General features: G+C 64.4%; 5 protein-coding genes across 23 annotated transcripts; 1 reads left to right on the top strand and 4 right to left on the bottom strand.

Annotated features, from left to right (window-relative positions):
• Window positions 1–790: 790 nt before the first annotated feature.
• Window positions 791–5,251, bottom strand: LOC116438855. Of its 6 annotated transcripts, none has more exons than XM_032097876.1 (10): window positions 5,164–5,251; window positions 5,001–5,049; window positions 4,877–4,914; window positions 3,841–3,903; window positions 3,721–3,762; window positions 3,582–3,626; window positions 3,432–3,478; window positions 3,310–3,350; window positions 3,185–3,225; window positions 791–3,081 (listed from the first exon to the last, which is right to left on the bottom strand). In XM_032097876.1, exons 1-10 carry the CDS (start codon window positions 5,237–5,239, stop codon window positions 2,924–2,926), a joined length of 600 nt encoding a protein of 199 aa, XP_031953767.1. In that variant the 5' UTR covers window positions 5,240–5,251; the 3' UTR covers window positions 791–2,923. The 6 variants fall into 6 exon arrangements, with proteins under 6 accessions (XP_031953767.1, XP_031953766.1, XP_031953764.1 ...); XM_032097875.1 differs by having other exon boundaries at window positions 3,432–3,506; window positions 3,863–3,903; XM_032097878.1 differs by having other exon boundaries at window positions 3,032–3,081; window positions 3,863–3,903.
• A 401-nt stretch (window positions 5,252–5,652) lies between these two features.
• On the bottom strand, window positions 5,653–7,167 carry LOC116438856 (ferritin, higher subunit-like). The gene is made up of 4 exons (XM_032097879.1): window positions 6,910–7,167; window positions 6,593–6,739; window positions 6,188–6,313; window positions 5,653–5,979 (listed from the first exon to the last, which is right to left on the bottom strand). Exons 1-4 carry the CDS (start codon window positions 7,009–7,011, stop codon window positions 5,803–5,805), a joined length of 552 nt encoding a protein of 183 aa, XP_031953770.1. The 5' UTR covers window positions 7,012–7,167; the 3' UTR covers window positions 5,653–5,802.
• A 1,234-nt stretch (window positions 7,168–8,401) lies between these two features.
• On the bottom strand, window positions 8,402–11,082 carry BAX (BCL2 associated X, apoptosis regulator). The gene is made up of 6 exons (XM_032097872.1): window positions 10,926–11,082; window positions 10,762–10,810; window positions 9,881–10,042; window positions 9,666–9,801; window positions 9,486–9,590; window positions 8,402–9,299 (listed from the first exon to the last, which is right to left on the bottom strand). The coding sequence occupies exons 1-6, from the start codon at window positions 11,065–11,067 to the stop codon at window positions 9,198–9,200; spliced, it is 696 nt and encodes a 231-aa protein (XP_031953763.1). The 5' UTR covers window positions 11,068–11,082; the 3' UTR covers window positions 8,402–9,197.
• Window positions 11,083–12,819: 1,737 nt separating this feature from the next.
• On the top strand, window positions 12,820–16,295 carry CCDC155 (coiled-coil domain containing 155). Its single transcript, XM_032097866.1, is given in 17 exon segments — window positions 12,820–12,962; window positions 13,036–13,119; window positions 13,376–13,504; window positions 13,507–13,890; window positions 13,964–14,038; window positions 14,126–14,306; window positions 14,374–14,423; window positions 14,503–14,569; window positions 14,652–14,792; window positions 14,870–14,987; window positions 15,068–15,118; window positions 15,193–15,270; window positions 15,362–15,418; window positions 15,517–15,576; window positions 15,710–15,774; window positions 15,861–15,918; window positions 15,985–16,295. Coding segments are annotated over 17 exon segments (1,926 nt in total). The 5' UTR covers window positions 12,820–12,904; the 3' UTR covers window positions 16,255–16,295.
• A 14-nt stretch (window positions 16,296–16,309) lies between these two features.
• On the bottom strand, window positions 16,310–24,388 carry ALDH16A1 (aldehyde dehydrogenase 16 family member A1). 14 transcript variants are annotated; one of them, XM_032097855.1, is made up of 22 exons: window positions 24,206–24,388; window positions 23,687–23,789; window positions 23,210–23,336; window positions 22,855–23,036; window positions 22,703–22,780; window positions 22,299–22,486; window positions 22,058–22,213; window positions 21,571–21,762; window positions 21,189–21,293; window positions 20,972–21,108; window positions 20,807–20,900; window positions 20,553–20,614; window positions 20,193–20,270; window positions 19,913–20,087; window positions 19,643–19,819; window positions 19,212–19,334; window positions 18,103–18,204; window positions 17,819–17,872; window positions 17,546–17,689; window positions 16,905–17,273; window positions 16,625–16,707; window positions 16,429–16,522 (listed from the first exon to the last, which is right to left on the bottom strand). In XM_032097855.1, exons 1-21 carry the CDS (start codon window positions 24,299–24,301, stop codon window positions 16,648–16,650), a joined length of 2,802 nt encoding a protein of 933 aa, XP_031953746.1. In that variant the 5' UTR covers window positions 24,302–24,388; the 3' UTR covers window positions 16,429–16,522; window positions 16,625–16,647. The 14 variants fall into 14 exon arrangements, with proteins under 14 accessions (XP_031953743.1, XP_031953744.1, XP_031953747.1 ...); XM_032097858.1 differs by having other exon boundaries at window positions 16,625–16,697; XM_032097859.1 differs by having other exon boundaries at window positions 16,625–16,667.
• Window positions 24,389–24,428: the final 40 nt, after the last annotated feature.

Genomic DNA, 24,428 nt, shown 5'->3' with positions numbered 1-24,428 from the left:
TGCAGCAGTAGAACTTTTAATGCTCCCTGGGAGTAAAAAAAAAAAAAAAAGTTTTACATATAAAATTTTTACTCCCAGGGAGCATTAAAAGTTCTACTGCTGCTTTTTAAAAATTTAAGCTATAAATAAAAATAAAGTTTATTTCTAACATAAGAGTTAGAAATAAAGTTAAAGAGGAAAGTAAAGTTGAGAAGTTAGGGTTAGAGGGAAAGAGAAAAGCAAAGCTAAAGAGTGAGAGAGAAAGTAAAGTTAGAAGAGGAAAGAGAAAAGTAGAGAAGCACAGGAATAAAGACAAACAGAGGAACAAAGAAACAGAGTTAAAGAGAAAAATAGAGAAGGACAGAAACAGAGTTAAAAAGAGAGAGACAAAGCAATAAGGAGAAAGAGAAAAGCAAAGAAACAGTTCTAGAGAAGCAAAGAAATGGAGTCAAAGACAAACAAGGAAATAGTTAAAGAGAAATAGGAAAATAAACCTAGAGAGAAACATAATTGGAGAGAGTGAGAAGAAGAGAAACTGAGAGACAGGTAGAAACAGTGAGAAAAAGAAAGACACAGAAGTAACGATAGACAGGGAAAAGTAAAGTGAGGAATAGACTAAAAAGTAAAGCAAAGCAAGAAATACAGTGAAAAAATGACTAAACCACACCAAAGAAAGACAGGCGCCGGGGGGGGAGGGGGCTGGGTATCTTTATTAGGGTTTTAGGGTTTATTCAACTTTAGTGAATGGATTGTTGTATTTACACTCTAGCACAATATACAGAAACAACAATGTATACAAATACAATCCATATACACACTGGTAAAAGTCCAATTTGCATACAGAGCAATACATGGAAATGCAGCAGCAAACACAAATACAGACCAATACGGAGCAACACAAGCCAAATACATATCAATACAATAGAACAATTTTTCTATTTCTGGAAAACTTGCTACATTTTGTTTTATTGTTAGCGGAAACCCAAAACAACAGCACCACAGGGAGAACGTAACAGTCATCCACCACACACACCTCTTTCAGGTTCTGCAGAACCCCACCATTGCTCTCATCTCAACCACTGTCCTCACCCTGGCCCCTCAGGAACAGGGTTCCCAGGAGCCTCCAAATCGTCCTGCCTGACAAAACCCCGGCCCCGGCACAGTCCGCACCCAAACCTTGGCGATGAACGTCGCCTCGCAGACCGGCCAGGACCGAGGAAAAAAAACCCAGCCGGGGGGAAAAAAAATAAAACGCAGCTGGGATTTTTTTATTCTAAGTTTAAAAGTGCGTTGAAAAACCTCAAAGGCAAAAACCAAACACACAAGGTTAGAACCATTCCACACACACACACACACACACACTCACACCTCTTTCAGCTTCCACGCAATCCCACCATCATCTCAACCACTCTCCCCCACCCAGGCCCCTCAGGAACAGGGTTCCCGGGAGCCTCCGAATCGTCCTGCCTGACAAAACCCCGGCCCCGGCACGGTCCACATCCAAACCTTGGTGATGAACATCGCCTCGCAGACTGGCTGGGACCAAGGAAAAAAAAACCACTGAGCCGGGGGGTGGGGGTGTGAAACAACCCCAGCTGGGTTTTTTTATTCTAAATTTAAAAATGTGTTGAAAAACCTCAAAGGCAAAAACCAAACACACAAGGTTAGAACCATTCCACACACACACTCTCACAGGCAGACACAACCACATCGGCAGACACAACCTCTCACACACAGCTACAGACAGTCACACGCTCTTCAGCTTACACGCTGACTGCAGCCATTCATCAAAATACTCCACTGATGGAGATACTTTGGCACATCTTCCCCAGCTGCCGCTCCTCGACGTCAAACTGTAGATTCCAGGAAAAAATCGGTAGCATCAGTGACCGTGGAGATCCAAAGCTGCCTCGGGACCTGCAAGAAAATGTGAAGCGGTCAGAGAGTGGCCCGTGGCTAGGAGTTATCCCCACACCAGGCCCATAAATTTTCTGCCCCAAACCCCATAGAAAATAGATGAACCCTTAAGTTTTATGACTGTTCTACCTAACTGTGACTCTACGTGCCAGGGCAGGGCGGCTCCGACCCTAAGTGGCACACAGACGGGCAGCACCCCAAATTAAGGAAAGATGACACAAGGGCTCGAGATGAGTCTCCAGAAGATGAATTCTCAAGTGCAATACACTTAGAGGCAATGGAACCTACTGAAATACTGCGGTCACGAAGGGAGGGTCCGATACCCTCCCTAGAGAAGTCCAAGGGAATGGCATGTGAAAAGAAGCCGGTACCAAAACTGAGAAGGAAGATGGATGAGAACATCTTGTGTACTTCCTCCGGTCTCAAGAAGTAAAAAGGTAAAGATGCCAGAATAAGCCCCATCCAGGAAAGTAGGCAAGTAGAGTACAGCCAATACGGCCCAGAACAATGCAAAAAAAAAAAATCCCTGACATGCAACAAAGCCCTGTGACACAGAGGACAATGGACACTACAGAACATAGACACAACCTACAGAACACAGACACAAGTTGAAACTGCCCAGCAGTTTCACCTGATGGACCCAAGATTCCTACTGCAAGATGAGCCAGAGGCCAATGATGCCAAAGGAAAGAAAGCTCTACAGCAATAGCACATGATGGTGAAACGTAAGTCCTTACAAAAAGTTAGTACCAGAGCTGTTAAGAGGATGCTCAAGAAGCTCAGTAGGCCTAGAGAAGAAGGCAACAACTGCTAGGGGACCGGGGCGATCGCTCCGGACCCAAAGGCGAGCTCCTCAGGCAAAAAAGATCCGCGATGACATCGAGACTCAGAGAAGGCCGATGACACGAAGCTCGTGAGAACACAGAGACGGGTCGGAACCGTCCTGCCCGGCAAAGGGTCGGGCGATGCTGAGGAGAAACCCTCTCCCTTTACTTCCAAGGGGCCTATCCCGCTACAGCCCTCTCCTCTAAGCTAACTTCAAATTGCCTCCTGGAATTCCAAAGGGTTTTCCCTTGTCCCCACCACTTAGCTTTTGGAAGACGAGCCGACAAAATCCATCCTCGATGGAAATGAGCACACAGGCGCCATGGATGTTAATACAGTCCCCAGGGTCTGTTTCGGTGGCTGTAAAAATTCAGAAAAAAATTCAGACTGTGATGAGATGTCCCAAAAGCGACCCCTTCCGCAAGGCCTCCCTCCCTCCTAAGGGCTGAGGCTCATCGCTTACCTGCTGCTTCCAAACTTCGGCTCCGCGGCTGCTCACGGTACCTAAGACGACAAAACAGAAAACGTCACTGTGGCCCTCAAGAATATTAATCCCCGGGCGTCCTCCACACCGGTACCCCAGCTCACCTCAAATCTTCATCCGATTCCAGAGGCGGCCCAGAAAATACCTGCAAGGCAAGAAGGTACATGCTTAGCGCACCGCCACATACCGCTCACCTATTACTTGCCCCGCTTAAAGGCCAACTCACCTCATTGTCTCTATTTCTTGGCATGTCCAAGGCAGCAGCAGCAGCACCTGCAAAGAAACAAAGCAAAAAAACGTCCTGAAAGACTTTGAAATCACAACCTCCCCCCTCCAATTAAAGTACACTGCACCTATACCTTAAGCTTGCACCCACCTGGCTGCCAGCATCCCAGACCAGGACATCTTGCAGGTGGACCTCCTAAAATGCACAAAAAACAACAGATGCTTAGAGCTGCACCCGGAATTGATAACTGAGCAAGAAAAACTAGTTCAGTCCACCGGTCACTGCCTACCTCCCTCACTTGACCTTGATGGCTGAGATCTGGCTTTACAGCCTAAAAATAAAGACAAAGAACAATGCTGGAACACAGCCACCATTTGCACTTGCCCCACAAACACAAATGGTGACCGACCTTCCTGCGGGAACCCCCTCACCCGGTCTAGGGCGCTCTGCCACGGATTTAATCCCTCCGCATCTGAAAGAAAGCAATGACAAAACTCAAAGGGCTGCATGAGAACTTAACAGCTCCAGCCATCCTGTGTCAATCTAGGAATACCATCTAGAGGCCAAACTACAGCCTACATCACAAATTACAAGTCCCCAGGCCTTGTCCTATTACACCCATGTGCCAGACCATGCAGCAGGGCAGAGCAGCTCCGGGCCAAATTCATGCAAACACCTGTGACACAGGAAAGGACAAAGGAGGGGATGGGATGAAGAGAGAAAACCCTTGGCGAGAAGAACGATCACAAGGACCGAGAGAACGAGGAATGAGATGACCTAGGCGAGACCGACGGTGAGCCGACGAGGCTCAAAGAGCCCTGGCAGAAGAAGGACTTATTCTGAGAACCACAAAGATGGATGCCTGAGAATCATACGGTCAGAACCCTCTACCACTCTTCACATTCTGACAAGTCCTAATCCACTCTAATGGATCACTGCGGTGCACAGCTGTGAATACAGCTCAGAACAAGACCATAAAAGACATCCGACTCGACGCTTCTAAAGAGAGATGCGATTCTGATGCGCCTCCGAGCTCTCGAGTCAAAGGATCAATGGTATCGGCACCAGGTGGAGGAGCACCGAGAGCAGAGATGCTAAGAATAACACCCAGCGTTTCCAACAAGAATCTCAAAGGGCTAAGGAAAAAGACCTGCAACAGAAGACGCCCAAAAGACACAGAACATACAATAGAAAAGTGATGCACACCGGGACTGCTCTGCTCTGCACACCTTGGCATTGTGATCAAAGGTGAGACTCGCCCTTTATGTGGCCTAAGGGGCCCCTTCCTGGACATCCCCACCTCCAAAGCTGACTCAAAAATCCCTCCCCGCAAGCCCTGACCCAACACCTCACTTTCATTCCCTCAGTGGATTGTAGCCTTCAACTTATCTCTCAGACATCTGGAGATGGGAATCCTCCTCAGGCACAACAGAAGGCCGGCTCACCCTCTGGGAAGCTCCTGTCGTCACCAGGCTGTCGTCTCCTAGTCAGCCACAATAAAGAAAACCAAACATCGCTACAGGAACTTAGTGGCACGTCGGCCAAAGCCCCGACAATTCCACTACTCACCGTCTCCTAAGAAGGCCGGGGTCCTCAGACCACACGCTTCGGCCACGCTCTGAGGCCGACGCCGTCATCACAGGGTATGCCCGGGTTAAGAGGAGACAAGGTGTTGTGGCATTGCTGAAACTTGAGTGGACCCTCCCTCCTCCTCCCTCCCTCCCCGACTCACCGCAACTCCACAGCCATGGATGTACCAGAAGGTACCTCAGAACAGAAAATGTAAAGGCTTCATTGCAGAGCCCCATAATACTTCCAGACCGCTCGCTCCTAAGTGCCCCTAGATTCTCAAGGCCCTGGCTTCATCCCTAGTCTAAGGCTGCGGCTGCTATTACGATAGGCACCCAGGGTAGCGAGGGACAGAGTTACGAGGCGTTTCCATAAATGTGGGGGATGCGTTTGCGTGCCATAAAACACGTAAATGCAGCCGCTATGCTTACGGAAAAGCCTTAAGCGGCTCCCAAATAGACAGCGTTTCCCACCGTGCCGCCTTCAAAACCCCCCTGCCATAGCTCCTAATGTGAAAATTTGCTGCAGGCGTTGCCTAACCGTGACGGGGCCAAGCCACCTCCCCCCTCCCCTGCCAGGCCCCACTGACCCCACCCCAACCCCCGGTCTCCCCTCCCCTTTTGGAGGGGAGAGGAAACACAGAGAAGACAAAGGCAGGCAAAGACGGACCCTTTATTGGAATCGTGCCGGGACGGCCCAGCAGGCAGAGCCCCCTTAGGTGGGGCGGGGGTGTTACAAGGGTCTGGGGGTCCCAGGAATAGGGTCCTGGGGGCTGCTCGTGGAGGCGAAGGTCACGGGAGGTTCAGCTACGCTCCTCCAAGCTTAGACGGTCGAACAGGTACTCGCCGAGGCCGGCCGAGGCCCCCCCGGGCCCAGTGGTCCCGCCAGTGAGGCGGCGCAGGTTGGTGGCATGGTCCCCTAGCGCCTTGATGGCCTTCACCTGCTCGTCCAGGTAGTGGGACTCCAGGAAGTCACAAAGCTGTGGGACAAAGGGGGTCAGGCAGGGCTGGGGGTCTGCGGGAGGTGAGGGACCCCCAGGAGCAGCCAGAGACCCCAGGGACCCTGCGAGAGGGAGCCCCGGGGTGGCCCCAAGGCGCAGGTGTGGGCAAAGGGAGGAACTGGGGGGGGGTGGGGAGAGGGGGTCAGACCCCTGAGGGGCCGGGGGGAAAAGCCAGAGCAGTACTCACGTGGGGGTCCCCCTTCTCGGCAGCCAGCCCGTGCAGCTCCAGCAGCGCCTGGTTCACCGACTTTTCCAGCTGCAGCGCCGCTTCCACCGCCTCCAGCGCCGACCCCCAGGTGTCCCGCTCCGGCTTCTGCGGGGCACGGGCCGTCGTCCTTAAAACCCCATTGGTACCTCCAAATCCCTCCCAGCACCCTCCGGAGCCCTCAAAACCCTTCTCAGCACCCCTCAAACCATCCAAGCACCCCCAAATCCCCCTCAATCCTGAGCAGCACACCCAAAATCCATTTTAGCTCCATTTAGGGGCTCCATTGCCCCCCTGCCTGCCTTCAGTACCCCCAAATCTACTCACGGCACGAGGAGCCCTGGTACACCAGGGCCAGCCGCCCCCCAAAACCGCAGCCCCCCGAACCTTGATGTCCTGCAGGAGAACGCGGCCCCCACGGCGCGTCTGGAAGCGCAGGAGCCCCTCGGCGTGTTCCCGCTCCTCTCGCGACTGCTCCAGGAAAAACCGGGACAGGCGCGGCAGGGCCACGTCGTCCCTGTCGAAGTAAAACCCCTGAGGGACAGAGGAGAGGGAGAAGAGGTCAGGGGGATCCCCCAGGACCCCCCCCCCAAATTCCTCGGATTCCGCCCTCCCCGCCAGCACCGGGGCGGGACGGAGAGAGTTTTGGGATGCAGGAATGGGGGTGCCCCAACGCCGGGGGCAGGGGCCCCGAGCCCCCCTACCATGGAGAGGTAGACGTAGGAGGCGTGGAGCTCCATGTTGGCCATGCGGTTGACGGCGGCCTCGCAGTCGCGGTGGTAATTCTGGCGGACCTGGGAGTCCATGGCGGGACGGACGGATGGACAGATGGACTTGGGAGCGGCGGGATGGACGGATGGACGGCCGGGATGGACGATGGGCCGGGAGCAGCCGGTTCCGTTCAAGCACTGTTGAAGCGAGAACGCGGCTGTGGCCGCACAAAGCCCGGCGCGGAGGTTTTATCGCCAGTCCCCGCTGGGCGGAGAAAAGGGGGGACTCCCCCCTCTTCTCCCCCCCCCCGGAAGGACCCGGCAGGCGCGGTGGCCTTGGCCCTTGTCCCTGTTTGTCACACGGTCCCACAGTCAGCATGACTGAGCAGGATTTTAGGGGGCGTGGGGGTCCTACCCCCCATTTGTGTCCCCCCCCAGGAGGGGTCCCCCCGGGGCGGGGGGGAGGGGGGAAGGGGGCGGCTGGGGGAGAGCTCCAGTTCCCTGCTGGGTTGGGGGGCACGGGGAGCCTGGCGGGGATTGGGGATGAGCTGGGGGGCTGTTTTTGAGGTGGCGGTTGCCCGTTAATGGAAGTTCAAGGGGTTATAGGGTAGGGAAGGAGCTGACTCAGCGCCGAGGCCATAAAAGAGGAACTTGGTCCCAGGGAAGCGCTGACTCCGCGTTTCCGCCGCTCCGGGACCGGGGAGGAACTGGGGGAGACCGGTTGGGACTGGGAGCCCCATAGCGCTTCTCTTCTCTTCCCGCATCCCTTGAGCAGCTCCGGGGGGGCTCGGCTCGGCTCAGCTGGGAAGGGGGGGAGCAGCGGCGCCGGACACCCCGGGACCCCCCTCCCCACCAAAGCCACCCCAAAGTCCCAAAATCCAGAGGCTCTGCTGCAGGAAGGGCACGGCCCCGGCTCCAGATGTGGGACCCCCACCCCAACACCCCCCGGCTGCTCAGTGAATCCCGGGATCGGGACCCCCCTCCCCACGTTTTCAAGCCCCACTGACGACAAACATCTCCCTGTCCCTGAGGGAGGGGAGTGGGGGGGGACGACGACGACTTCTCCCCACTTCTCCCCCCCCCCACTAGGACCCTCCAATCCCCGAGATTCCCCCAAAATCCCCCGAGATCACGTCGACGCACCCAAATCGCTCCAGGACCCCCAAATCCTCCCCACAAAGTCCACCCCAAATCCCCCCAGGACCCCCAAAATTCGCCTCAAACCCCTCCCAGCCCCCCCCGAACACCCCAAAGCCCCCAGCCCCATAACCCCCGGGACCCCCCGGACCCCTCCAGGACCCCCAAATCCCCCCAAAAAGGGCCCCGGGAAGCCGCATCCCTCCCCCATCCACGTGGCAAAAGCGAAAATGAAAGCGGTCCTACTCCGCCGCGTCCCCCCCTAAATTCCTGTCCCCCCCCCTTCCTCATCCACACCCCGAGATCCCCCGAGGAGGTTTTGGGGGGCCGCGGGGGGGCCACTCCCCAATCGAATCATGGCGTTTTGCCTTTTATTTCCATGGTAATTCCCGAGATACAAAAACCAAGGTACAAAAAAAGAGAAGAAAAAAAACCACAAGGGGGGGGGAGTGGGGAGGCAGGGCCCGCCCGTTTTTTGGGAGGGGGGGTTCCCTGTGACGTCACCCCCGAGAGCACCGTGGGGGTTGGGGGAAGGGGTCACTTTGCCCCACCCCCGGTGACACAGGGGACCTCCAAAACCGGGGGGGTGTAAACGGGGGGTGTGGCCCCCCCCCACCCTGAGAGCCTCCGCCCTGGGAGGGGGGTATTGCACCTGGGGGGCCCTTTCTGGGGGGTGGGGACCCCCAATAAATACTCACCCTACAGCCATGGCTGTAACCCTCCCCCACTACCCCCCCACCTCATTTTGGGGGATTACAGAGACACCCTCTCGTCCCACCCCACCCACCCCATATCGGAGGGTGGAACCGCAGGACCCCCCCCCACTTGAAGCACCACAAGTCCTGGGGGGCACAGGAGGGGAAGGGGGGGTGTCCCCACCCCATTCATCCCCAAGCCCCCCCCCCAAATCCCAGCTGTGGCCTCTGGGCCCTTATGGGAAGGGCTGGGGGGGGCCTGGGGGAGGGTCCCCCCCAGCTCGACCACTGCCCCGAATTCCAGGTGAGCGAGTCCTGTTGGTTAAAAATCCCCTCCGGCCCCAGAAGGCACGGGGGGGGTGAGCACCATCCCTGCCGGCAGGGCCAGTCCGGGGAGGGGTCCCGGGGGTTGGGGGGGGGCGGGGGACAAAATGTGGTCCCCCCGAGAGTCTACGACATCTTCCAGATGGTCAGCGAGGCCGTGAGGACGCCGGCGGCGAAGATGGTGATGGTCTGCCAGGTGGGGGTCCCAAAATGGGACAGGAGCCCTTCCTGGGGGGAGGGGATACGGGAGGGGGGGGTTACCACATGTTGGGGGTTCCCAACTTCCCCCCCAGAACAACCAGAGTCAGGGGAGTTGGGAAACAGGGGATGGAGGAGAGGATTTGGGGTAAAAGGGGGGGTTGGGGAGGGGTCAGGGGCTCAGCCCCCTGAGGAGTGGGGGCTTTGGGGCCTCACCCATCCGCCCTGGGCCTGGATCCAGGCCAGCACGTTCTCCTGGAGATACTCCAGGGTCCAGCGCAGGATGGTCTGGACCAGCTCCGGGACCTTGGTGCAGAGGGCCTACGGAGAGCAGGGAAGGCTCAGAGGGGGTTCAGGGGGGCCGGGGGAGGGGGCTTTGGGGAGCCCCAGACCCACCTTCAGCACCAGCTTGCAGGCGAAGTAGAACAGGGCAACCACACGGCCCCAGTTGAAGGCGCCGTCGGCGAACATCTCCTTGGCCACGCGGAAGAACAGCTTTTTGGGGGCATCACAGCCCACCTGCTCGATCATCCTGGGGCAGGGGACGGCGGGGACGGTCAGGGCAGGGTCAGGGACACCGCAGACACCCCCCAAAAGCGGCAGCCGCCCACCTCTGCAGCTCCATGTTGCTGTCGAGCTCGTCGCCAATGCGCCGGAGGCACTCGCTGAGGCGTTTGGTGTCGGGGCTGCTGGGCTGGGGCTCGCCCAGCTCAGCCATGCTCAGGGCCACAGCCTGGGGGTCCCCGCAGCGCTCCACGCGGTCCTTCACGAACCTGGGACCCCCGGCACTCTGGGTACCCCCCCCACCCCGGCCCTGTGGGACCCCATCCCTGTGTCCCACCTGCAGCCCAGGTCCCCCCGTGTCCCAGCTGGACCCAAAGTTCCAGGACCCTCTCACGTCCCCCCGATATCCCCATAAACACCAAGTTCCCCCTGTACTCTGTGTCCACCCGGGATCCTCTCAAATCCCCCCATGTCCCCCAATTCCCCCTTCACCCCGTGTTCCCCCAGTTCTGCATCCCCTCAAGCCCCTCCCCAAGTTTCGAGTTTCCCTGCACCCTGTGTCCCCCCAGAGTCCCCCACAAGCCCCCCCGCACCCCAAGTCCCCAGTCCTCCCCACATTGTGTCCCCCCAGTCCCATATCCTCTCAAGTCGCCCCACCCCCTCTGCACCCCAATTGTCCCCCGCAGTCCCAAGTCTCCCCCGCAGCCTGTGTCCCCCCAGAATCCCCGCAAGTGGCCCCAGCACGCTGTGTCCCCCAAATCACCCCACGTTCCCCCTGCACCCTAAGTGCTCTCCGGACTCTGTGTCCTCCCTTGTCCCCCTACAGCCCATGTCCCCCACCTCCCCAATCCCTGACCCGCATCCTCTCATGTCCCCCAAGGCCCTTCCCAGTCCCAAGTCCCCCCCGTACCCTGTGCCCCACAAGTCGCCCCTTGTACCCCCCCAGCCCCGCCCGTTCTCCCGGCGCTCCCCGGGCACCGCTACTCACGCCCGCAGCAGGATCGCCCCCGTCTCCATGATCTGGTCAGAGGAGGCCCCTGCGGAGAGCGGGGCGCTGACCGGGGGGTACGCGGCCACCGACCCCGGTCGCCGCCGCCGCCGGGCCCGTACAGGCCGCGCCCCTCCGCGGGTCCCGCCAACCCCTCCACTCACCGCCGCCCCCCGGCGGCGGGGCGGGCTCGCCGGAGCCGCCCCCAGTCCCGGCCCCGGGATCACCGCCACCACCGCCACCGCCGCCGCCGCCGCCGCCGCTGCCCCCGCCCCGCTGGGACGAAGCTGCCGCCGCCGCCGCCATCGCGCCCGAACCACGTGGTCCCCGCCGGCGTCACGTGATACCGGCGGCGGGGCGAGGTGCCCTGATCACGTGATGGGGGCAACGTTCCACACACGGGCGGGGGCGGGGGGAGACCGCGCCCATCGCCGCGCCCCTCCCGGCCTGGCCCCGCCCCTCACGGGTTGGCCGTGCCCCTGACCTGTCACTTATCCCTCGGTCCCGCCCCCCGCGGCCCCCCGGGACCCCCGGTGTCACTCCCCTCTCGCGGGGGTGACACCGGGGGGGGTCACATTCCCCCCCCCCCATCGTCCATGGGGGCCCCGGGGCGACGCCCCCGCGGCGCTCCCGCCGCCCCCGGCGCTTCCTGCGGGGCCCGAGGCAGCGGCTCCGACGGGGCGGGCGGAGCGGCCGCAGGTGCGCGGGGGGAACGAGGGGCCCGGGGGCGGTTCGGCCTTGGGGTGGGCTCTGAGGCCGTGTGTGTGTGAGATCCCCGTGCAGGCATGAGCCCCAAAAGCTGCCTCGGCTGTACCAAGTGCTTCCTCTTCCTCCTCAACCTCTTCTTTTTCGTGAGTGGGGCTGGGGGAGGACTTGGGGGGCAGGGGGGAGAGGGGGTACACAGGGCTGGAGGCGGGCTTGGGGGACAGGGGGAGAGAGGGGGAAGTAGAACTTCGGAGGGCAGGGGGGAGATGCGGGATGCAGAGCCTGGGGGGACTTGTGGCTAAGGGGACACGGGGGGACCTGGGGGGGGCCGACAATCTCCCAGTGTTTGCGGGCACTGGGGGTCCCCCATTTCCTGACCTTGGCTCCCCGCGCCCCCCCCTCCCAGTTCCTGGGCATGCTCCTCCTCACCTTCAGCTTTTGGGTCCTCTTCGACCGGCAGAGCTTCGCCGCCGTGCTGGGTAAGGGACCCCCGAAGCGTGGGGTATCCCAAGGTGTGTGGCACCCCGAGCTGGGGGCTCCCTAACTCCCCTTCCCCCGCCGTGTCCCCCAGGGTCACCACTGGCCAGCCTGAGGATCTGGTCCTACGGCTTCTCTGGGGTCGGCATCGTCACGATGCTCCTGGGATTCCTGGGGTGCCTGGGGGCCCTCAAGGAGGTCAAGGTTATGCTGGGGCTGGTGAGTTGGGGGGCTGGGGGGGAGTCGGGAAGGGTCACGGAACTGGGGGGGGGCGGGGGGTGGCTGTGCCGCAACTTCCTGGGGCAACCGCGGGGCCACGTGGTGCTACCACATCCTGTGCCTGGGGAGCATGAGCGGGGAGGGGGGGACCCCTCCGAGCTGCCCCGGTGCCAGGGAGGGGCTTGGGGGGAGGTCTGGCTGACCCTCACCTTCCCTGTTTATCCTGAAAGTATTTTGGGATCCTGCTGTTGCTCTTCGCTGCCCAGATCACAGTGGCCATCATCGTCTACACGCAGCGCGCCGCTGTGAGTGCAGGGGGGACCCCGGGGCTGGAGGGGACACCCCGAGGTCGGGGATGTCCCCATTTGAGGGACAAGACAGGGGGAGACCCTGCGGTCTTGGGACGATGCTGATCCCCCTCCCCAGCTGGCTACAAAGGTGGCCACCTACGCGGAGGAGCTGATCCGGGGGTACCCCGCCCAGGGACCACCTGGGGACCCCCATGAGAGTTGGGACGCTATCCAGCAGCAGGTGAGACCCCCCAAAACGACCCCCAGAGCCGCCCCACGGCCACCCCACTGACCCCTGCCCCCCCCCGCCCCCCCCAGCTCGGCTGCTGTGGCTGGAAAGGACCCCAGGACTGGGACCACCACGATGACGCCACCAGGGACGGCACCAGGGACGAGGACAGGGCCATCGCCTGCTCCTGCCTCAGGGCACCCAACAGCACCCTCGAGACCCCATGGGTGCTCCCCCACGGCCACTGCCCCGTGGCCGCCCCCCAGGACATCTTCCCCAGGGTGAGGCACGGGGGAATTGGGGTGTCCTGGAGCTCTGGGAGGGGCTCCAAGTAACCCCTATGTGTCACACCAGGGCTGCAAGGAGAGGGTCCAGACCTGGCTGGCCGGAAACCTGGTCACCATCGTGGGGGTTTGCATAGGCATCAGCCTGGGGGAGGTAGGAGGGATGCCCTGGGGTGGAGGGCTGAGCTGGAGAGGGGCTGGGGATGGTCGGGAGGCTGCGGGACCATAGGGTGGGTGGGCTGGGGAGCAGCTGGGGGGCCAGGGAGGGTTCAGGGGATGGTCTATGGGGAACTGGGGGGTTGGTGGGGATTCAGGATGGGCAGAAGGGTCCGTGGGGATTCAGGGTGGCCGGGAGGGGGGTCAGGGATGCGGGTGGGTCCGGGAGGGCTGATCCTGCTCTCTGCTCCCAGCTTTCCCTGCTGATGCTGTCGATGTTCCTGGTCCGGAACCTGGACTCCCACTACGAGAAGCTGCTGCGGGGACTCTGAGGGGGCCGGGGCGGGGTGGGGGGAAGGGCGGGGGGGTTTGTCCTTCAATAAAAGCCGTTGGGAAGCAGCGGAACCGAGACGGGACAGGGACGGGATCGGGAGGGGACCGAGAACGCGCGGCTCGCGTGGAGCAGCGCTGGCTACGCCCCTCTCCCGCCCCTTTTCGGTGGCCACGCCCCTGGCCCCGCCCCTTTTCGGTGGCCACGCCTCCCTTTCGCTGGGCGGGAAATGCTGGCGCGAGGCCCCGCCCCTTTCCTCCGCCGTGAGGCGATTCCCGCCCCCCCCCGGCTCCCCCTCAGCCCCACGACGCCCCCGGGATCCCCTCAGAAATCCCCGACCCTCGGCTGTGCCCCGGGGCAGCGGCGACATCGGAGCACCCCCGAACACGATGGCTGCGGAGGGGCCCTGCGCCCCGGGCGCCGTCATCCCCCTGCCAGGTGCGGGGACCATGAGGGACGGGGCGGGGGGTGAGGCGCCGAGCTCCTCCATAACCCATGTCCCCCCCCTCAGCCCCTTCCGAGAGCGGCTGCTCGGACGAGTTTGCCCTGGACTGCACCTTCGCTGCCTGCGACCCGGAGCGCACAGGTAGCCAAACCCCCTGCGGCCGTGGTGGCCACGGCCAAACTCCCCTGGGATGGTCACCATCGTCCGTGACCCCTCCGTCCGCCCCAGGGATGGTGCAGCCGCAGCGGGTGGTCGAGTACGTGGCAGCGATGACGGGGCACAGTGGGCACGATGGGCGGCTGCGGGCACTGCGGCGGGCGCTGGACCCTGCGGCCGCGGGCACGGCACTGGACCGGACCCGATTCCGCGCGGCCATGGGCGCCTGGATCGCAGCGTGCAGGCAGGATGGGTCAGTGCCGAGGGATGGGGCAGGCTGGACTGGTCAGTGGCGCTGACCCATGGCTCCATCCATGCAGGGCCGAGGAGCAGGATGTGGCGACTGGCAACACTGGACCGACGCTGGCGGGTGGGTGTTGGCACAGGAAAAGGGAGTCACTGTGGCCCCAATGGGGACACAAGTACAGGCCCCTGTGTCCATCCTGCAGAGGATGACGGACACACATCCCCAGCAGCCGGCCAGCTCCAGGGTGACAACACGGACATCACCACCCCGTAAGTGCCCGCTGCGGGGACACCCCGCCATCCCTGGCCGTGCTCCCAGGAGCACCCCAGGACCAGTGGCACTCCCCGGCAGCGCCGAGGCCGCGGGGCTGCGGAGCCGTGCCCGCCAGCTGGCGGCTCAGAACACCAAACTGCAGCGGGATGCCGAGCTGGCCGAGGAGCTCAACGCCCGCCTGGCTGAGGAGACCACGCAGCTCCAAGCGCAGCTGCGAAGGTGCTCCTGAGGGGCTCCCGGGGATGGGGTCTGGATCGGCATCCTGGGAATGCTGAAACACCGTTTGGCCCTGGCAGCAGCCGGCAGGCGCTAGAGCAGGCCAGGGTGGCCATCGAGGAGCTGGAGGACGTGAAGGCCGTGGTGAAACGGCTGGAGGAGGAGAACGCCGAGCTCCGGCGGCAGGCACGGCACGCGGTGAGAGGCTCGGCCGAGGTGCCACATGGCGTCACCTGTGGTGTCACGCAATGCCCCCCTCACAGCCACGCCCTCCCCAGGAGAAGGAGCAGCGCAGCCTGTGCTCGCGGGCCGAGGGTCTACAGGAGGAGGTGAGCCTGGCGCCGGGGGCTGCCCCGGTGGGGCAGTGCCGTGGGGAACCCCAGCCCTGTTTCACCCCTGGCAGAACCAGCAGCTCCTCGCCGAGGGCCAGGGACTGCGGGAGCAGATCCAGGCGCAGGCGGCGCGGATGGCCAACCTGGAGGTGAGCGGTGGCACAGTGGCCATGGTGAGTGGTGCTGGGGGCTGTGTCAGACGATGACAAGGAGTGTCCCTGTCTCCATACTTCTACCCAGGCCCAGCTCTGCCGTGGCACTGCCCTGCTCTCCGCCCGGGACGCAGCTCTTGCCCAGGTGAGCGCTGCCCAGTGACACTGCCACCTCCTCAGCTGTCACCAGGGCCACCCCCCGGCCCTCTCCCACGGCCCCTCATGTCCAGCCCTGTCCCGCAGGCGGGGCAGCGGGTCCAGGAGCTCACAGCGGGACTGGAGGAGTATGAGCGGGTGGTGCAGGTACGGCATGGCTGGCCTTGATGTGAGCCCAGAGAGCGGCTGCAGAGCCCCTGAGCCACAGCACAGCCCCACGGTGGCTACCCTCTCTGTGGAGGTCAAGGGCAGAAGGTGACAACCCCCTTGTCCCCCCCAGGAGCTGCGGCTGGAGACGACGCAGATGCGGCAGCAGCTGGGCCGGCTGCGGGACGCCTGGGCCATGTAGGGGAGACACATGGATGGGGGGCGTCCTCGGGACGCTCCAGAGCCCTCCCCTCGCCATCCTCACCCTCCTGTCCCTCCCACAGGCGCCCGTGGTGCCCACGCGGCCAGCCAGATGTCCAGGCCATGGCGGCAGCGAGCCAGGTAAGGGCGGGATCAAGGGAGACCCCACAGGGTCTTCTCAGCTACTGACCCAGAGGCTCTGCCCAGCGGACGGGGGACACGGAGGAGGAGGAGGAGGAGGAGGAGGAGGAGACCGGGATGGTGCTGTCTGGAGGAAGAGGCCTGGCAGGGAGTGGCGAGGAGGTGGCCGAGGTGGTGGCCTCGCAGGTGCCATTGTCATCATGGGCACCGTTGTCGCCGTGGGCACCGTTGTCGCCGTGGGCTCTGGCGCTGCTGGCGCTGCTGGCCCTGCTCTACCTCCTGCCCCGCCAGTGGCCCCAGCCCCAGCTGTGCTACCGGAGCCCCCCACCCCTGTGAGCCGCCCCCCCAGTAAAGGCCAGTTGAGCACTGCTGCATCACCCTGGTCCGTACCAGTTCCCTCAAACACTCATCCCAGTCCACCCAGTTCCTCCCAGAGCAGGGTCAGGGTCAGAGTCAAGGTGTCCACATCAGCTTTATGGGCACTGCGGAGGCCAGGCCGGGCCCCCCCGTCTCTCTGTGGCTCCAGGAGATCCCGGTGTGGCCCCCAAGGGCTTCCAGCAGGGAACTGGGGCATCCCAGTCTCTGACCAGTGGTTCAGGCCAGCCTGGACAGGGGCAGAAGGTGAGGACCTGATGGTCCAGGGGCCTCCCCTGGCCCTGCTCAGGACATTCCCAGTGATCCCAGTATCCAGGAGCCCTCCCAGTACCTGTGTTTGTCCCCAGGTACCGCTCAGCCACTCAGGTCCCGTCCTGCTCTGACGTCGGGGGTGCCTGTGAGGGCTGGGGGGGGCTGAGGGAAAGGACCTCCCAGTGCTCCCCAGTGCTCCCAGTGTCCTCAGCCCTCCCAGTGACCCCAAGACAGCCACCAGTGCTCCCAGTGACCCCAGGAGAGCCCACACCCACAGCATCCCCAGTGTCCCCAACACGCAAAGCCCCCCTGGTGCCCCCAAGACAGCCATCCCCCAGAGTGACCTCCAGTGGCCCCACCTGGGCACAGGGTCTCCTCCACAGCATCCAGGCTGCCGCCGCCAGGCCCAGGGCCCCCCCGACTCCCCCCAGCAGCACCAGCCCGTGTCCAGCAGGGCTGGGGGGTCCCTGCCTGGCCCCCAGGGTCCCCTCGTGCCGCACGGCCAGGCTAGTCAGCGCTGGGCCTGGGGGGAGATGGGGGTCAGCAGCTGCCCTGGAGGGGTCCTGGGGGTCTCTCGGGGGTCCCAGGGGGCTACCTGGCTGGCAGCGCAGGTGGGCGCAGCCAGGGAAGTGGGGGGGTCTCCCTTGCAGCTCCCCCAGGTGCTGCACCAGGGTCTCCAGCAGCTGCGACACGTTCACCATCTCCAGCCGGACACAGCCCTGGGGGTCCTGGGGGGTGTCACAGGAGCCCGCCAGGGGGACCCCAGACCCCTTCTGAAACCCCAGAAATGCCCCAGAGCTCCCGCTTGGGAGTCCCCTCCCAGGACCCCCAGAGTTACCCTGGACACCTCAGGGAGCCCCCCAGACCCCTGCGGGGTCTCTAGAGCCCCTCAAGACCCTCAACCTCACCTTGGTCTCCCCAGGACCACCCCATAACCGCCTACCCTGAGCCTCCCAACCCCCCCCCCCCCCCTCGGGGCCCCCCAGGGACCCCCACCCACCTGGATGTGACACTCAGCCACGAAGTGGAGCTGGGCAAGGAGGGTCCTGAGCAGGGGGGCCAAGTCCTTCCCCGCCACCCCCAACATTCGCTGCAGAGCCACTGCCCCAAAGTGCACCCTCCAGAGATCAGAGCAGCCACTGTCCTGGGGAGGGTGGGGGAGTTCGGAATTTGGGGGGACACAGGCCAGGGGTTGGAGAAGTCAGGGGGTGCAGGAAGAGGGGGGGATTTGGGGGACACACGTGGGATTCGGAGGGGGGGGTGTCTCGCTCACCGGCTCCAGGTTGCTGGGCATCGCCACGGGGTAGTCGAGGAGCAGCCAGGGAGTCTGTGGGAGGGGTCATGGGGTCCCCAAAAACAGCCCAGAGGGCTGAGGGGGGTGCTCAGGGGGTCCCCAACGACCCTTTGGGGGTGAGTGGGTGCAGTCAGGAGGTCTTTTCGACACAGGGTGGGGCCTTCCCTGGGGAGTGGGGGGTCGGAGGGGCGCAGGGGAATCCTCTGGGTCTCAGGGGGATTCCGGAAGTCGGGGGGGGGTCCCGGGGGGGGCAGGGGTCTCACCAGGTTATTGAGGTGGGCGCGGAAGGTGCTGCTGACGGGGTTGAAGGCGAAGGAGCAGCAGCTGCCGGGGGCGGGCGCGGCCAGGAGGAGCAGGAGCGGCACCTGGGGGGGCACCAGGGGGGCTCTGGGCGTCCCGAGCGGCTCTCACGGGGGTCCCGGAGGGGCGGGGGGGTGGGTCCCCACTTACCAGAGCAGAGCTGGGAGAGGGCGAGTCCATGGCGCTGCCGAGCGGAGGGCGGCGCACGGGGACCCCCGATCGCTCCCGGAGCCACCCCCGGGACCCCCCCCCGGGACCACTCGGGCCGCGGCGGAGCCGCCGCCGAAAGCGAAAGCGGCACCGAGCCGGGAGGGGGCCCAGGAAACCCGAGGGGGCAGCGGGACGTCCTGAGCCTCCCGCTCCCTCCCTCCCTCCTTCCCTGCGGACCCCCGGCCGCCCCCTTCTCACCCCAGGGACCCCCTCCCCAATCCCACGGGTGGCTCCGGCGCTCGGGACCTCTCGCCCGGTCCCGAAGAGCTTGGAGTGCCGCTGCCCCGCGTGAGGGAGGGGGACCCGGGCGTCCGGGCACGTGCGGGGGCGGGGCACCCCCAAAATATTACCCCCACCCCGCCCCGAGACCTCCGGCACCCCCCCGAAAACAGAGACACGACGGTGGCTGCGGTCGGAGCGGTTTATTGGGGTGGGGGTCGCGGGTTGGGGGCACAGTGTGAGGTCTGAAATCCCCGCAGGTTTGGGGCGTTCTGGGGGGGGTCTCAGGGACCCCCTCCCGGCAGCCACAGACAGTGGGGGCGGGTGCAGCGCAGCTCCAGCTCCCGCTCGGCGCCGGGAGGGGGGTCCCGCCCCCCAGCCCCCAGGAGTCCCGCGGGGACCCCCCAAACGCGGGGGACACTCACGGCAGAGGCCCAGTCGCAGTCCTGGGTGGGGGGGGACACAAGAAGGGACAGCTGGGGTGATGCCCGACCCCACCCCAAATCCCCACCCCACCACTGCGGCCATCCCACGGCTTGGGACCCCCAAAATGCCACAGAGATCCCCCCCAAGTATCGCTGCCCACCCTGCTCATGTCCCCACATTCTGTTCCCCCACCACGCAGCCCCCTTCCCCCACTCACCGCGTCCGTCCCACAGAGCCACAGCCCGTCCGGGTGCTGTCGTGCCAGGCGCGAGCCGGACCCCCGGGAATTCCCGGGAAGCACCACCAGGGCCCCCCCCGGGAGCCCCGCGGCCACCAGAGCCTGGGGACACACGGGAAGGGGGCAGTGTCACCGCGGGGGGGGGAGTCCGGGGGTGATGGGAAAGGACATAGGGGGTCCTGCAAGGGTTCGGGGGGCATACGCGGGGTCGCAGGGGGCACATGGCGGCTCCCGGGGGTCGCGCGGGGGGCACATAGGGGCTTTATCAAGGGGTACATGTGGGGGGTCACAGGGAGGCACCCGGAGGTCACACAGAGGGGTCGCCCGGGGGCTCCTAGGGAGTCACAGGTGTCACCCGGGGGTCCCGGGGGGTGGTCAGCGGGGGGGGGGGAGGTCCCGGAGTTCCGCACCTTCCGTAGCCGCTGAACGGGACCGGCGCCGCCAGGGGGCGCCGCCACCACGAGGCAGTTTCCGAGCGCGAGCGCCGGGGGGAGGAGCTCCAGCGGCAGGGGGCGGGGCCAGCCCCAGGCCACGCCCACCACGCCCAGCGGCCTGCGCGTCACCAGCGCGCGCCCCCCGGGCACCTCCTGCAGCGGGATTGGCCACGCCCACTCAGAGCTCGCGCCCGTCCATCAAAGACCCCCAGCCCCGCCCCCCGCCCCCCTCTTGGCCACGCCCACCTGCACGGCCCCGCCCACGCGCTCCGCGCGCGCCGCCCAGCGCAGCAGCGCCCTCCGCAGGCTCCCGTCGGTGTCGCCGCTGTCGCCGTCCTTGGGGGTCCCGTGTGTCCCCCCCAGCGCGGCCGCCGCCCCCCGCAGCACCCGGGCCCGAGACGCCCCCGGCAGCCGCCCCCACCTGCGGGAGCCGGGGGCGTTGGGGACCGACGCCCCCTCCCCTCTCCAAGGGGTCCCATGGTCGGGGACACCCCTGGAGGTGCCGCCCCCCACCCCGGTCACTCACCCCGGGGCGGCCCCGCGGGCCGCGGCCACGGCCTGAGCCAGGTCGGGATCGCTGGGGTCATCCGCGGTCACCAGCGGGCTGGGACAGGGACAGGGGGTCAAAGAAGGGGAGGACACCGGGGGATGCCTCTTAAGGCATCAGCGGCACCCCTTGGAGAGGGAGAATTGGGGTCCTGAGGGGGGTATGGGACCCCCTGGGAGGATGGGATGGGGCCACCCGCGGGGGGGGTGGGGGGGGAAGAAGGGGGTCCTGGGGGGGTTAAAGGTCACAGTGGGGTCCCCATCTCGGAGTTTTCATCCTGGGACCCCCTAATTTGGGGTCTCCATCATGGGGAGGGGTCCCCATCCCATCAGGAGATACCTGAGCGGCTCATCCACCTCGGGGGGCTGTTCCCAGGGGGGGCACCCGAACTCTCGCAGCGCCTGGAGGGAGCGCAGGGGGCGCTCAGCCCACCTGCAATGGCACCAGACCCCACCAAACCACCCCAGGGACCCCCAAAACCCACCCCATTCCCCACAAAACCACTCAGGATCCCCCCCAGGAAACCTCTCCATTCCTCCAGCATCCGCCAAACCCCCCTGTGACCCCTCCCAGACCACCCAGGACCCCGCCACCTCATCCAGGTCAGTGTCCATGGCCCCCCCAGCGCAGCCCCCGCTGGGGTCCAACAGGTCCAGGGCGTTGAGCCACACCAGCCCCTGGGGCAGCCTGGGGAGGGGTCAGCGGTCAGCGGTCAGCGGTCACTGCAGGGCTCAGGGCTCAGGGGGGCTGGTGGTCACCTGTCTGCAGTGTCCAAGGCCACAGTGACGTCCTGGGCCCAGACGGCGGCAGCCACAGTTTGGGGCAGCGCCGAGGCCACGGCCACGGCCTCGTTGGGACTGCGCACGGGCAGCAGCACCAGCAGCGGCCCTGGGGCCTGGCAGGGCAGGGGACACTCAGGGGACACTCAGGGGACCCCAAAAGGCACCCCTGAGGGTCCCCCCCGGGGCCACCCACCGGCTCCCGCAGGCAGCATGAGGTCAGGGCTGCCCCCGAGATCAGCGTGGGGGGATAGAAACAATGCCCCCCCTCCGGCAGCGGCGGCAGCGGCACCTGGAAAACCTGGGGGGGGAAAAAAACGGGGTCCCAACCAGCGGGGACCCTGAAAGCGCCACCCGGGGCACCCCCAAACTGCCCCCAAGGGAACCCCAATGCCCAGGAATCCCCAAATTTTCCCCCAGGGGACCCCTCAAACCCTACCCTAGGGGACCCCAATGTCCAGGAACTCTCAAATTCAACTGCAAACACTCTGTGCCCCTCCCCACCGTCCCACCCCCCCCGCCTCACCCCAATGTCCCCACAGCCACCTCACCCTGGCCCCCTTTGCGACCCCCCTCACCTGCGCCCCCTCTTCATGCGCCTCCTGCACCACCCCCTCGGGCAGGGGGGTCCCGGGGGGCAGCGGCCCCACCTCGGTTTTGGGGTCCAGGGGGTCTCCAACTCGCAGGGCCCCGAGCCGGGCCCGGAGCCGCCGCTCCAGCGCCGCCGCCACCGCGTCCTGGGCCAGCACCACGCAGCCCCCCCACGGGAACTGGGGACACAGTGGGGGGGATGTCAGGGTGGCCTGGGACGCTACCAAGAAACTCCCAAAAAAACCCAAAAACCCCTTGAAAAGCTTCCAAAAAACCCCCCTCAATCCCCACAAAAACCTTGCCAAAACTCCCTGAAACCCCCCCCCAAAAAAAACCAAAACCCCTCAGAAAAACCTCCACAAAACCCCCCTGTAACCTCCTCAAAAAGCCCCAAAAATCCCGAAAAACCCCCTGAAACCCCCTGAAAGGCCCCCCAAATAACCCAACCCCCCCCAGGATCCCCCCAGCCCCCACCAGTGCAGGGGGAGTGGCGGCTGTGGCGACGATGGCAGCAGCAGCGCTGTCCAGGTCGGCCGAGTCCAGCACGATGACCACGACACGGCCACCACGGGGACCACCCAGGCGCGGCCCTCGGCATGGGGACCCCCAGACCAGTGCCTGCAGCTCCTCCTGGGGACAGGGACAGTGCTGGGGACCCCCGAGTTGGGGACACACCCCGCTGTTGTCACCTCCCACCATGGCGACGCCGCCATACCTGTGATGCTCCCAGGAAGGTGACAGAAGTGACCTCAGGGTGGGCACGCAAGGCCTGGCAAAGCCCCGGGGGTCCGGCCAGGACGTTGAGGACCCCGGGGGGCAGCGCTGCCCCCTCCCCGCTCAGTTCCCCCAGCAGCAGCAGTGGAGGGGCAGTGGCCGGAGAGCACAGTACCAGGGCCGTGTTCCCTGCGGAGACACCCCAGACGTGGCTGGGACACCCCAAAACGATGCTGGGAAACCCCAAAATGCAACTGAGACACCCCAAAGACACCTCTGAGGGACATTCGGGAGCCCCCCAGACCTGGATCCCCCCTTGTACCCTGGATCTCCCCCTTCTTCCCTGGGTCCCTAGTTGTCCCCAAGGTCCCCAAACCGTCCCCAAGATCCCCAACCACCGCTCACCCATGGCGAGGAGTGGCCCCAGTTTCCAGAGCAGCGCTGACAGCGAGCAGGGACCTGCCAGGACCACAGCCACCACCCCTGGGGGGGACACGCAGGGGGTCAGGAGACACGAGCAAGGCACAGGGGACACCGCGGGGACAGTGGCCACTCACCCAGTGGGGTCCAGCCCTCCAGGCCAGGGGGGCCGAGCTGGGCCCCCCCTGCGGGCACCTGAAGCAGCCGCAGCCCCAGGTCCAGGTCGGCCCCGAGGGTCCGGCTGAGTGGCCGCCCTCTGGCCAGGGCCAGCAGGGCCCCCATTGTCCCCCTGCGGTCACCATCCAGTGTGGTGGCCAGCCTGGGGGGCAGCAGGAACATGGGGTGGTCAGGGGGACAATGGGGGGACACTGGGGGACATTGGGGAGGGGCTTGGGGTCACCCGGGGTCACCTGGGGACGGGGGGAACAGCGAAAGGTCAAAGGTCACCCGAGGGGCACAGAGAGGGTCACATGGGGTCACGGGGTCACTCACCGGGTCAGGCGCTGCCCCCGCTCGAGCCCCCCCAGCCCTGCCCAGGCCTCGGCCGCTGCCGCCGCCGCCGCCACAGCCGCGGCCAGGTCCGAGCTGTCCCCCGCCGGCACCACAGCCACCGTCCGGCCTGGGGACGGACAGGCCACTGATGGCCATCCCCACCCCAAGCCCTGACCCCCAATCCATGACTCTGATCCCAAACCCTGATCCCGGAGCAGGGTCCTGACCCCAAATCCACGGCCCTGACCCGATCCTTGACCCCAATCACCAACCAGACCCTGGTCTGGACCAGCGACCCCAAATCTATGACCTTGACCCTTGACCCCCAACCCCACCCCTAACCCTGACCCCCAGTCAGTGACCCTGCCCTTAACCCCTGACCCCCAACACTGGCCTGACTTCACCCCCCAACCCTTGATCCCAATTTGTGACCCTCAACCCCAACCCCTGACCCCAACCCCTGTCTCCTCCCTGTACCCGTGGCAGCCTCCCGGCACTCCAGGCTCATCCTTCCCGGTGGCTTCAGCCACGTTCCGGCCACGAAGTGTCCGAGGCTGCGGCCATGGGACTCCAGCCACGCCTGGGAGGGGGGTGGGGGACACCCCTGGGACCCCCTGGCCCCAGCAAAGCCTCCCCCATCCCCCCAAATGACCTTGGGGCCATGGGGGGACTTTGACCCGGACACACCCCGAGGGACCCTGGGCTCCGCCCGTGACCACTCCAGCTCCAGGACCCCCCCAGGACCCCTCAGTGTCCCCACAGTGCCCCCCAGGACCCCCCCATCTTCACGGGACCCCCAAAACCCGTCCCAGTTCCCCCCCAGATGCTTCTCCCCAGCCTCCTTATTTCCCTCAGGAGCCCCCCCAGACTCCTCCCAGTTCCTCAGGAGCTCCCCAAGAGCCCCTCAAGAGCCCCTCAAGATCCTCAGGGGCCTCCACAGGACTCCCAGGGTCCCCCCCAGGGCCCACCCACGGGGACCCCCAGATCCCCCCTCACTTCTCCCGGGTTGATCCCCGCGGGGATCGGTCCCTCCTCCATCGTGGAGAAGATTTTGGCGACCGGGGCAGCCCCGAGGGCCACCAGAGCCGCCATCGCCGCCGAGGGGCCAACGAGACGGGGCGGGATCGGCCAGAGCCGTTCCCAGGACTACCGAGACGGAGCGGAAGCGGCCAGAGCGTCCCCGCGTAACCACGGAGACGGGCCCCGCCGGGAGCGGAAG

Source organism: Corvus moneduloides, unplaced genomic scaffold (genome assembly GCF_009650955.1).
Source record: "Corvus moneduloides isolate bCorMon1 unplaced genomic scaffold, bCorMon1.pri scaffold_134_arrow_ctg1, whole genome shotgun sequence".
In the NCBI taxonomy this organism is placed as follows: Eukaryota; Metazoa; Chordata; class Aves; order Passeriformes; family Corvidae; genus Corvus; species Corvus moneduloides.
The sequence above is the reverse complement of the archived record's forward strand: the minus strand, read 5'-3'. Positions and strand labels throughout refer to the sequence as shown.

What these genes read in the sequence shown, in the direction of transcription:
- ALDH16A1 (XM_032097852.1), bottom strand. Translation starts at nt 24,301, where the DNA reads ATGGCGGCTCTGGTGGCCCTCGGGGCTGCCCCGGTCGCCAAAATCTTC. An exon ending in CCTTCCTGGGAGCATCACAG is followed by an intron (nt 22,214 to 22,298) that starts GTATGGCGGCGT and finishes CCCTGTCCCCAG; the next exon opens with GAGGAGCTGCAGGCACTGGT. An exon ending in TGGACACTGACCTGGATGAG is followed by an intron (nt 20,615 to 20,806) that starts GTGGCGGGGTCC and finishes CGCTCCCTCCAG; the next exon opens with GCGCTGCGAGAGTTCGGGTG.
- LOC116438855 (XM_032097873.1), bottom strand. Translation starts at nt 5,239, where the DNA reads ATGGGGCTCTGCAATGAAGCCTTTACATTTTCTGTTCTGAGGTACCTT. An exon ending in CAAGAAATAGAGACAATGAG is followed by an intron (nt 3,351 to 3,431) that starts GTGAGTTGGCCT and finishes CTTGCCTTGCAG; the next exon opens with GTATTTTCTGGGCCGCCTCT. An exon ending in CCGAAGTTTGGAAGCAGCAG is followed by an intron (nt 3,082 to 3,184) that starts GTAAGCGATGAG and finishes GAATTTTTACAG; the next exon opens with CCACCGAAACAGACCCTGGG.
- BAX (XM_032097872.1), bottom strand. Translation starts at nt 11,067, where the DNA reads ATGGCGGCGGCGGCGGCAGCTTCGTCCCAGCGGGGCGGGGGCAGCGGC. An exon ending in CCCGCCGCCGGGGGGCGGCG is followed by an intron (nt 10,811 to 10,925) that starts GTGAGTGGAGGG and finishes CGCTCTCCGCAG; the next exon opens with GGGCCTCCTCTGACCAGATC. An exon ending in AGCAACATGGAGCTGCAGAG is followed by an intron (nt 9,802 to 9,880) that starts GTGGGCGGCTGC and finishes CCCCTGCCCCAG; the next exon opens with GATGATCGAGCAGGTGGGCT.
- LOC116438856 (XM_032097879.1), bottom strand. Translation starts at nt 7,011, where the DNA reads ATGGACTCCCAGGTCCGCCAGAATTACCACCGCGACTGCGAGGCCGCC. An exon ending in TTCTCCTGCAGGACATCAAG is followed by an intron (nt 6,314 to 6,592) that starts GTTCGGGGGGCT and finishes CGTGCCCCGCAG; the next exon opens with AAGCCGGAGCGGGACACCTG. An exon ending in CCGAGAAGGGGGACCCCCAC is followed by an intron (nt 5,980 to 6,187) that starts GTGAGTACTGCT and finishes TTTGTCCCACAG; the next exon opens with CTTTGTGACTTCCTGGAGTC.